Raw genomic sequence first — 11,291 nt, 5'->3', positions numbered from 1 at the left:
ACCTTAAATATACCCAATGACCTGGCCTCTACAGCCATGTGTCACAATGAATTCCACTGTTCACCACCCTCTGGTTAAAGAGATTTTCTTTCATCTCTGTTCTAAATGGACATCCCTCAATTCTGAAACTGTGCTCTCTGGTCCTAGACTCCCCCACTATAGGAAACATACTGTCCTCATCCACTCTATCTAAGCCTTTCAATATTTGATAGGTTTCAATGAGATCCCCCCTCATGCTTCTAAACTTCTGAGACTCCAGGCCCAGAGCCATTAAATTACCCTCATATGTAATAACTTGGACTCTTATCTTGTTAAGCAGCCTCACGTGTGGGACCTTGTGAAAGACTTCCGGAAAATCCAAATAAACAACATCCACCGACTCTCCTTTGTCTACCTTGCCTGTTCATTCCTCGAAGAATTCTAACAGATTTGTCAGGCAGCATTTCCCCTTTAGTAAACTATGCTGACTTTGGACTAGTTTATCATGTGCCTCCGAGTACCCTAAAACCTCATGCTTAATAATAGACACCAATCTCCCTCCAACCACTGAAGTCAGGCTAAATGGCCTAAAATTTCCTTTCTTCTGCCTTACCTTCTTTCTTAAAGAGTGGGCTGACAACTGCAAATTTCCAGTCCTCAGAGAAACCATGCCAGAATCTAGTGATAATTGAAAGATCATTACTAATGCCTCCTCAATCTCTTTGGCTACCTCTTTCCGAACACTGAGGTGTACACCATCTGGTCCAAGTGAATTATCTATGTTTAGACATTAGTTTCCTGAGCTAAAAAAGACTTTTTGTATCCTCTTTTATATTGTTTATATTATTTTGAAACCAGAAAGCTGGCATGTTAAAGAGGCACCCGGATGGTATGTTGCCTCCCAGGTGCCAGGGATGTCTTATATCAGATCCACAGCATCTTAAAGGGGGGGTGTGAACAGAAATAAGTCATAACGCATGGGTAGGAAATAGGAGCAAGTCCAGAAGAGAGAATACAAAGAGTTAGGCAGAAAGCTGAAACGCAGGGCCTTCAGGGTAATAATCTCTGGATTGTTGTCTGTGCCACGTACCAGTGAGGGTAAGCATAGGATAATCTGGCAGATGCATGCGTGGCTGAAGAATTGGTGCAGGCGGACAGATCATTGGGATCTCTTCTTCGGTAGGTTTGACTTCTACAAAAAGGACAGGTTACACCTGAAATGAAGGAGGACCTATGTCCTGTTCTGCACTGTATCTCTGAATAAAATAATGTCTCTTTCCTGACCTCCATGTAAAGGGAATTTAATAATTTCTTTTTTTGTGTGTTTGTAAATTTAAAAACATAAATGGATACTGTGCACTGGATGACATCATTAAAGTACTTCTGACCCTTGGCACGTCAACAGCACAGCAGTGAACTTGCTAAAAATTCCGCAGGTCAAAAATTGACCCAAAAGTTATTGCCAGCGCAATTGAATATGCACAACGTATAAATCCGTGTAAACGGATCCAGTTTCTCTCTCCGGCTCGCCAGAAGGACTTAGCTCGATCTGACAAATGCAGCAAAAGTGGAGGGGTTTGAGCCTTGCTGCAGCGAACCCCGAGGTTTCCCCCGTTAAGCACGTGACTCGAGCAGCGCACCGGATCGTGACATCCAGCCGCCCCGCTCGTATCATAACTCGCTGTTCTGCAAACTTGTGCCATGCCAGATCCTTGCACGAATTACGGCTCTTACCTACTGTGAAATGAGCCGCAGATATGCGCATGACGTTCCAAACATTTATACAACCAAACTTATCTTAAAACAGCCCCTATCTGAGGCAAATTCAAGGCTTAGGGCAATGTTATATATATTTGGCGCTTTTCTAGGGTCAGCTCGAGGGTATGGTTGACAACTTTCAGGACTGCTGAGCAACAATTGCTGAAATGGCTGAGCTGACCACTGATGTCTCACCTATTTTGAATGGCGGAGCATCCGCTATTAAAAAAAAGTCGTCGACTGCGGGTTCTGCGTTGCTTGCAACTGAACATCAGAGGAAAGTGGAAAAGCTCCGCTCTCCCGCGAAGGAGGAGGGGGAGTACGTCACGAACATCAAAAGAAGGGTCGCTTCCGTTTTCTGGAAGGAACAAGCGGCCGGGAGCCGCCGCAGTGCTGGCGAACGGGGGGGCGGAGCGTGAAGCCCGACTCAGGCTCCTCCTTCGCCGGCAGGCAGGCGGGGATTCGCGGGGGACGATGCGGGTTGCCAGTGTATCGACGAGTTGCCATGGCAGCCGGCATTTAGCTAACTGACCGGTCGGCGCGTTTGCGGTGAACACCCGAGAAAAAAAAGGGGAGAGGGCGTAAAAGATAATTTCATATTAATTGTATGTTGGGAACCAGTGATCTCAGTTGGTTGGCAGAGCAGCAAATGAAAGCGAAGCGAGTGAGAAGTTGCGCAGCGAGGTGGTCACGATCGTGACATGAACTGGTGATGTTTTGAAGTATGTATTTTTAAAAGGTCTCCCTGCTGCATATCCATCCTTGCCGCGGCGATGCGGGTAACTCGTTCTGGAGAGGCAGCGGTTGTGTTCCCGGTGTTTTGCAACCAACGCATTGAGTGAACAGGAGAGCTGCATTCAACAGTAAGAGACGGCTCGCAGCCTGGTTCCCACCCGGTAGTTTTGTTTTGAACGAATTACTTGCAGACAGGTACCAGCCTGTGCAAGGCGATGGCTCTTTATTATGATGATGACGACGAGAGGGAGTTCTATGAATTCGAGCCGCTGCCTACGCTTTTGGAAGATGAGGTAGGTGGACCCCCTCAACGTTCGGACTCTCCGCGGATGTTGATTCTCGAGTCTGGGTCATCGGCAAGATGCTGGTGCTGCGGCTCCCGTTTCTACCTTGTCTGCAGTTAGCCCTATAATCACCTTGGTAGCTCTTTCAGAGAACAGATTTTAGGCCAGGCGCCGAGGCTGTGCGGCCACTTGTAACCTGCAATGCAACTTTAATTGTTCGCACAAAGTTAGTGAAGCAGTTATTTGGCTATTCGAACATTTTGACATTGTTTTGTACGCGCTTAGTGTATTTAATTTGAGCGGTCTTTACGACCAAACGCGGAAGCCTTCGATTTTAATTTATTGCATTAATTTTCTAAATAGTAACTCCCTTTCACTTGTACGTAAACACTTTCTAAACGATAAACAATTCTGCATTGTATCTGATTTATAACTTTTGAATTTAATATAGTAGGGATATATATGTATATAAACATTTAATGCAGTCTCTAATAGTTTTCAAAAGAATATTTCAAAACAGTAATGCAAAAATAGTATGTATTGTAAGTATTAATAGCAAAGAAATAGAATTTAGTATGTTTGAAAGTTCGGAGAGGAAAAGATTCAAACCGTCAAATTACGTGACAAATCAGGGGAAATGGAAAAGGTGGTACATTGTATATTCTAGCCCAAGAAAAGGTCTTTTGTTCTGCCGTGCCTTTCCTGACCGTGATACAAATCTAAACTGATGTCATTTTCTTGCGCAAGTTCTCTATCCCTCAATTTCCTGCCTGTTCACTTGTGGTCTTCAACATTACTGTTGTATATGATCTTGTCACCTCCACTGGCAGCACCAGGCACCTATTATTCTGTCAAGAAAAAAACTTGCTTAAAATCTAGTTTAAACTTTTTCTCTCACCCACTTCAGACCTATGGTTGTTGGTTTTATGCATCTCTTACCTGAGTATAAAGGCTCCTAATTACTTACCCAATCGATATAATATACTTCTCCCAGGTCTCCACTCAGCCTCCAGTGTTCCAGAGAAAATAAAATTGTTCAACTTCTTGCTTTTTTGAACCAGACAACGGCCTCTTCTGCACCAGCACAAATCCTTACACATCTTATAGAAATTAATGGATTTTATCACTGTGCAACCACACAGGAGTGTCCTGGAACATTGGGTTGAATTTAAAAATTAGATGGATGCAGCTGAAAATTATGTGGGTCTCAATGGGATTGATAAAGTTGAGGTGAAGAACTGTTGATAGGGACAAAAGCAATAGAGTAATGCTATTCAGTAAAATTGGGATAAAATTAATCCATTTTAACAAATTAGTATAATTTTCAAAATGTATACCACATCGATTACTATAATTTTTCCCCACCATAGAACAGCATGTTTAGCACTGTTTTTCCTCAACAAAGAATTGGTTTGCTTCTGAAAACAAGAGGTGAAATAATTGATTAAAGGAAGGGAAAAAATGAAGTAATAAGGAATACAATCCAAAACAAATGGCTGCAGCAGCAATAAGTGATAGGACACAATATACATGGTCTAGTGTTATCAGTCCTACCTAGGAATTGGAAGGAACAATTGCTGCATTTGAACAATGTAATTTTGGGGCATCATTGCTCATTTTGATCATGAGTGAAAATATGCTGCTCAGTTCCACTTTCCCAAGGCTGGGCTTTGGACGTTGTCAATGCCTTTCTAGTTGGGCCGGCTCATGTAGAATATCAGAATTCACCAACATGGATGGGTTTTGGTATTATAAGAAGGAAACTAGCAGATTGTTGGGAGACGATAATCAGAGGTTTGTTTGTTCGATTTGTGCTGTGTTGTATGAAATAGGTGATCATGGTCTTTCCACGACATGGTTGCTCTTGGCAAATTTTTGGACAGAAATGGTTTGACAGAAAGGTTTCGGCCCGAAGCGTTGACTATACTTTTTTTCGGTAGATGCTGCCTGGCCTGCTCAGTTCCTCCAGCATTCTGTGTGAGTGGCTCAGATTTCCAGCATCTGCAGATTTTCTCTTGTTTGCCATTACTGCCTTTTGGGCAATGTCTTTACAAGACAGGTGGCCCCAGCCATTATCAATACTCTTCAGAGATTGTCTACTTGGCATCAGCAAGGCTTGGAATATGCACCCGCTGCTCATATGGGTGAGCATGTGACCCTGATTGGGGAGGGGTTGGCTAAGCAGTGCTACATCTTGCCCAACGGTTACCTGCAGGCTAGCAGAGGGAAGAGGAACCTTACTCCTCCTTCAGCAGACTAGCATCTCCACCCTGCCACACAAGGTGGAGGTCAGTGATCTAACCTGGCAGGTGGCTGTGGGGCTGTGAAATTGGAACCACCAGATTGTGTAGGGGCAAAATTGGAAGAAGTGGATTACACATGTGAATTGCTGGAATTAACAACCTGAAGATTGCTTTTGGATAGAGGGAGCTATGAGGCCAAAGGATTGCACGATGGGAATTCAGGGTAGAAGAAATCTTTTGGAGACTGTTAGAGCCTTTTGGGAAGGAAAGTTGGCAGTTTAGTGTGGTGCTGATCCACAAAACAGACTGAAGTAATAGGGTTGTGAGTCTGCCTGAAGACTGGATGTATTGGTAGGAGGGCAAGGGACCAAAATTATAAGTGTGTATTTCAATTACCTTACACGTCTTCTGGTTCAGCGCTGTGCTCTGAAACTTTGTTGTTTTGGGAATTCCCAAAGAGAATTTTCTGCAGGACAGCTTGGTCCAAGTTCTTTTGCTCCAAAAAAAAAAGCTTTGCGCACAGAAATCATATAATCAAGTGTACCCCCTAATGAATCCCTTATCACATAGATAATTAAAGACAAATATGCCTGGTCAAACTCTGAGAGAAATCCATGCTAGGCAATTGAGTTTATGAATAAGAGTTCCATGAATCAAACTGGGAAATAAAACTATCTAAAAGGAAGGCAGGTAATCACGTTATGATCAGCATTTCTGAAGAAAACTGCAGTGAATTATAGAAATTGTAGAAAATAGTGAAAAAGGAATCCTGAAGAATTGAAGGGAACTACAAGAAAAGGCCCTGTGAAGTCAATACAATAAATTTTATAAGGATATAGAAGTAAATATTTGGGCCAAAGAAATGTTCAAGGTGACACAAAATAGACATTAAATCAATATTCTTGCAGTTACTACCCGAGTGTTTTAAGAGAATTTGAAGTGACAACAAAATGGTCATCAAATATTTGGATCTGTTTGTTGTCAGCATATATTTGCTTTCATAAATCGGTGTCAAAATATATTGAAGCAATATTTCTGGAATTGTGTGATGGTGCACTATCACCAGATAATAAGAAATAGTCTGTAGGAAATGACTATTATCTCCTGTTGATTTGAATCTCAGAATTGTATATGATAACATATATGTACTTTGATATTAAATTTACTTTGAACTTTGCTATTCAATAAGTTATGTCTGATCCATCTGAAGGAAAATATCCTGCAAATTCTGGAAATCTGAAAGAAAACTCAATGTTCGAATTATTTGTCTTCATCTTCTCAGTCTTATCCAGGTGTCATCTGATTCCTTAAGTATGCAAACGTCTTTCAGTTGCTGCTTTGGAGACGTATAACAGCCAGAGCCATCTAGAGTAGAGTACTCCTATGATTCAGAGCCTTTGGAGTGAAGAACTATCTCCTCGTGGGCTAATACTTCCTCTAAAACTGAACCCTGGTTCAGAATGCACAATTTCCTTCCAGCGTCTCTCGTGTCACAGCCCAACAGGTTGTGGTTTTAAGGACCACTTTCAAAGTGCCTTTTTTGCCTCTGTCAATCATCAAGTGAGCACTGTCATAAAAGGCATGTTAAATCACCACATCATTGCCAACTGTCAGGCAACCATCTGTTCTTTCATCCTCTAGTGTACCCCCTACTCTCCCCTTAATTCTCCTGTGTCCCACCTACATTTGGAGGCAATTTACAGTAACCAGTTAACTTAGCAAAAAGCACATCTTTGGCAATTGGAGGGAAACTAAATGCTGGCGCAGACTGTATCCAATATTGAGATGAAACTAAAGTCTGGAGCTGTCTAATTACCATGACACCTTGTTATTATATTTGAGGAATAGTTCTAAAATTTAAAATACTCATTGTTCTTATTAATTAAAAATATGCTATTTTGGGGCTCTATTAATAATAGCAATCCATTGCGGTGGAAGTATGGAAATTAGTAGATATTTTTAGTTTTAAATAACTCTGCATGTAAAACACTAGAGTTCAAACAACATAGACATCTGTGCTTCAGCACCGTTGCTTGTTGTTCATGGGTTAATCTCTGGGATGTCCAGTATTTTATAAGGGGTCTTAACAAAATATGTGCGTTGATGTGCAATAAAAGACACTCTTGGTAAGCCAGACATCTAAATCGCTGGTTAAACAAAACAAAAAAAGCAGTGAAAAGGTTATTTTAGTTCTACTTTTGGCAGAAATTATGTAGCAGATCAGCTGTCTTTTATATAACAAATCAAAAATTTTAGTTCACGTAGAAATTAGGCAAGTTGTATAATGAGCCATTGCTTGCAGTGTAGAGAATAGCTATAATTATGTCTTAATGTCAAATACTGAATTGCGTCACTTTCTATGTTTGGTAACGCTGTGTGTTGGCACTAGAACCATGCAGTAGTGTAATTGGCTAAGACTACATTCTATAGGCAGGGTAACCAGATACCAGTTTTGCAATTCATTATCCAGTCTCAATTTTCATAACAAGGAGTCACAGGTTGGTCATTTGTTCTGAATGGAATTATTTTCTGAGCATTGTGGTTGACTGTTAGCTGAGAATTACTGTACAATGTATTCTTGGGGATAAGTGGAAATACAGCATTCCAATGGGATCACCAAACCTGCAGAACATTAGCACGGGAAATCCTCTCTACCCGTTGCACCAAAATGGCATTGTGTGATGCACTGAACCTATTTCTCATGACCTGTAACAGCAGCAATCTGTGCAATATCCAGTCTGAAGAAGTCTTGTAGCTTTAATTCCATTTGTTCAGTGTTAATATAAAATTGGTATTAAATTAGATGGTGCTTTCTTTGACAGAATTTTCTAGGGTTAGTGAAAGTATACTGCACTTTTGGTTATTTTCTTAAGGCTAACTTTAAATAAAGAAGCCCCGACCTTCTGCAGCGTTGCTTCCTGCCATCAGCTGGTTATTAAACACAACTCTGGGAAACTGTTTATGAAATGTAAAAAATGTAGCTGTGGCTTGACAACAGTGACTTTGAGGCTAATTTTGTTGGGAAACTGCAAAATTGCACATTTATAATCCTGAAGTAGAATGTTAATGCTAAACCCTAAATGAATCTCTCAAGTCATCTTCCACATAATTGGGTATGAAAAAGTTAGCGGCTGTCAAATTATTTCTTTCTTTGAGTTGTAGTGAATCTACTTTGCTTTCTGAGAAATATTGCTGGGAAATTGCAACGAGGAACAAAAATGGGTGGGCATCATCCAGTATTATAAGACCATAAAATACTGTATATGAGCAGAAGTAGGCTATTCGACTCATCGAGTTTGTTCTACCATTCAGTCATGGGCTGATCCAATTCTTCCAGCCATCTCCACTCCCTTGCCTTCTCCCCATACCCTTTGATGCCCTGGTTAATCAAAGAACCTATCTCTGCCTTAAATGCACACAATGACTTGGCCTCCACAGGTGCTCGTGGCAACAAATTCCACAGATTTACCACTCTCTGACTAAAGTAATTTCTCTGCATTCCAGTTATAAAAGGACATCCTTCAATCCTGAAGTTCTGCCCTCTTGTCCTAGACTCCCCTACCATGAGAAATAGCTTTGCCATATCTAATCTGTTCAGGCCTTTTAACATTCGGAATGCTTCTATGAGATCCCCCCTCTTTCTCCTGAACTCCAGTCCAAGAGCTACCAGACGTTCCTCATATTGTAACCCTTTCATTCCTGGAATCATTCTCCTGAATCTTCTCTCCAATGTCAGTATATCCTTTTTAAGATCAGGAGCCCGAAACTGCACACAATACTCCAAGTGTGGTCTCATGAGTGCCTTATAGAGCCTGAACATCACATCCCTGCTCTTATATTCTATACCTCTATCAATGAATGCTGACATTGCATTCGCCTTCTTCACCACCGACTCAACCTGGAGGTTAACCTTTAGGGTATCCTGCACAAGGACTCCCAAGTCCCTTTGCATCTCTGCATTTTGAATTCTCTCCCCATCTAAATAATAGTTTGCCATCTGCCCTTTTATTTCTTCCACCAAAGTGCATGTCCATACACTTCCCACCATAGTATTGAGCACTATGGTAGCCATCTCGATGCTAGCTTCAGTGGTAGATGGTATATTGAGAGGCTCCTTAGACCTTCATGATTACTTTAATCATTTTGTTTTAAGTGAGAAGTGTAAGGCAATTAATATTTGATAGAATTAGTGTACATATTGATAAAGCATTTCAATTAAGCATGTACAATTATACTGCATTAAAATGATGGAAATTGGAAACAAAAACAGAACATGCTGCAAGCATTTTGGCATATCAGACAACATCAGAGAAACAGATACTGTTTCAGGTTGAAGATCATTGGAAAGAAGGGCAAAAACTGTTGTAAATTGCAGAGAAGGTTGGATTGACAGGATAATCAGATTATTTTTAGTTTAGCTAGGGTTGCTGTGGGGATGAGTTGTTAATGAATAGTTCAAGAGTGACTAAGTAATCTGTTGTGTTGCAGATAGCAGTTGAGCATGTGCTAATAAAATGTTGAGCAAGTAACATGAGGAATCAGATCAAAAATTACTACTTGTAGCATAAAGAAAGAAAGCAAGTTATTGGAAGTTGGATAATTAGATGCTGAGATGGGAAATGAGTTGTTGTTCTTCAAACTTTCTTCAGGCTTCATTATAACCTAGCAAGAAACCTCAAGTAGATGGGACACAGAACTGAAGTAGCAGGTAACAGGACTACCCCTGCTGACTAAAAACAAAACAGTAGCCCAAATAACATTTGGTATCTTCGATGCAGAGAAGACTACACTGTAAACACCAGATGTGATCTGTAAGACGGGCAGAAATGCAGTGGAATTGCTGCTTCATTTTGAAATACAGTTTGGGTCTCTGAGTGGTTGGAAGAAGTGGGAAAGTGTTAAAGGAGGGGCTATGGTTTATTGGCTAATGGAGGCTAGAGAGCAGGCTTGGAAGTCTCAACGTGAATGATCTCTTACAAATGCTGAAGGAGAAAGAAAGCTGCATTGGCTTGGAGCTGGTAGAAATTGCAAAGGACAGTTTGTTGAATGTAGAGGTTGGCGGAGCAAATGGTGAGGACCAGGGGAACTCTTCACTGGTTTTGTCCAGGGGTAGAGAGGCTGAGAGCAGAGCTATAGGAAACAGGTGAGAAGCCCCGTTTCAGGAAGAAGGAAGAGATTACAGAGACAGTTTTGTAAAAAGTCTCATTGCTTGAGCAGATATGACAGAGACTGAGAAACTGGGAGAATAAGATGGCACATTTACAGGAGGCAGGGTAGGGGCTATTATAGTCAACACAACTATGGGAGTCAATAGGCTCTCAATGGGTATTTTTTGACAATGCTATCGTCTGAGCTGGAAATTGAGAGATCAAAAATGAAAAGTGCATAAGATGAATCTGTGAAGGTGAGACATAAGTGGATACTGGCAGGAAAAAATAATGAATATTTGAGTTCTGCATGAGTCTAGCAAGCAGCACCAATGCAGCTGTTGGTGTGATGAGAGATCCTGAGCAGGACTGAAGCAAATCTGTCTTTTTGTGGGTAGGTGAAATGGGAATATCATAGGCCCAAAAGAAGTTCACATAGCTGTACCTTTTGAGCTGCTTAAAGTCCATGGAACTGAAGGAAAAGTTGCTGAATGTAAGGATGAGTACACCCAAATTGGTGGATTTATTGGTAGAGGGGAACTGGGTGTGTTGCTGCTCAAGGGACATCATACAATTACTTGTGAGAGTCAGAGTTATAGAAGAATTGCATAGCTGTAATAAAGATCAAGTGTCTGGGACTGGACAGTTGGAACCTGTCAAAGTGGTGGAGAGGCAACGGAAGGGTAATGGATGTAAATAGGAATGGACTACAATAGGGCAAAGGATGAAATTAAGAAAGGAATAAATAAATGTAATGGGTCTTGAGTAGGCTGAAACAATGGAAGCTCAGACAGTCTTGTTGCGTGGATTGTGGGTAAAAGCAGGCAAGAGTGAAAAAGCAGTCTCCCTGGGCTTGGAGCATTACAAGGCTGGAAACTGGGTTGAGAAGATCTCCCAAGGAAACATAGTCTGCCATTGATGACCTGATATTTAGTGATGGGGCAGAGATCCAGAGGGATGCAGGAGGATATTTGGCCTTTAAGCAAGAGGCTGGTTCAACAGATTTAGATTTGGGGTGGGGGGAAGCAGGGAAACGGAAAAAAGGTTGTTTGATTCATTATAATTGTTAAATAGGGAAATGTGTGAATCCGTGAATACCATCCCATTAAACTTCTATGGCCAGGCCACATTCTTTATTGTCCGAG

At 41.3% G+C, this 11,291-nt stretch overlaps 1 protein-coding gene across 5 annotated transcripts in view; it reads left to right on the top strand.

Moving 5' to 3' along the window:
• Window positions 1-2,234: 2,234 nt before the first annotated feature.
• Window positions 2,235-11,291, top strand: part of kndc1 (kinase non-catalytic C-lobe domain containing 1) — a 154,460-nt gene continuing 145,403 nt past the window's right edge. For all 5 annotated transcript variants that reach the window (XM_073027514.1, XM_073027515.1, XM_073027513.1 and 2 more), the window contains exon 1: window positions 2,235-2,765. In XM_073027514.1, the coding sequence (XP_072883615.1) occupies window positions 2,688-2,765 (78 nt within the window). In that variant the 5' untranslated portion in view covers window positions 2,235-2,687. The remainder of the gene's footprint in view (window positions 2,766-11,291) is intronic.

The sequence above is a fragment of the Hemitrygon akajei genome, chromosome 23 (genome assembly GCF_048418815.1).
Source record: "Hemitrygon akajei chromosome 23, sHemAka1.3, whole genome shotgun sequence".
Taxonomy (NCBI): domain Eukaryota; kingdom Metazoa; phylum Chordata; class Chondrichthyes; order Myliobatiformes; family Dasyatidae; genus Hemitrygon; species Hemitrygon akajei.
The sequence above is the reverse complement of the archived record's forward strand: the minus strand, read 5'-3'. Positions and strand labels throughout refer to the sequence as shown.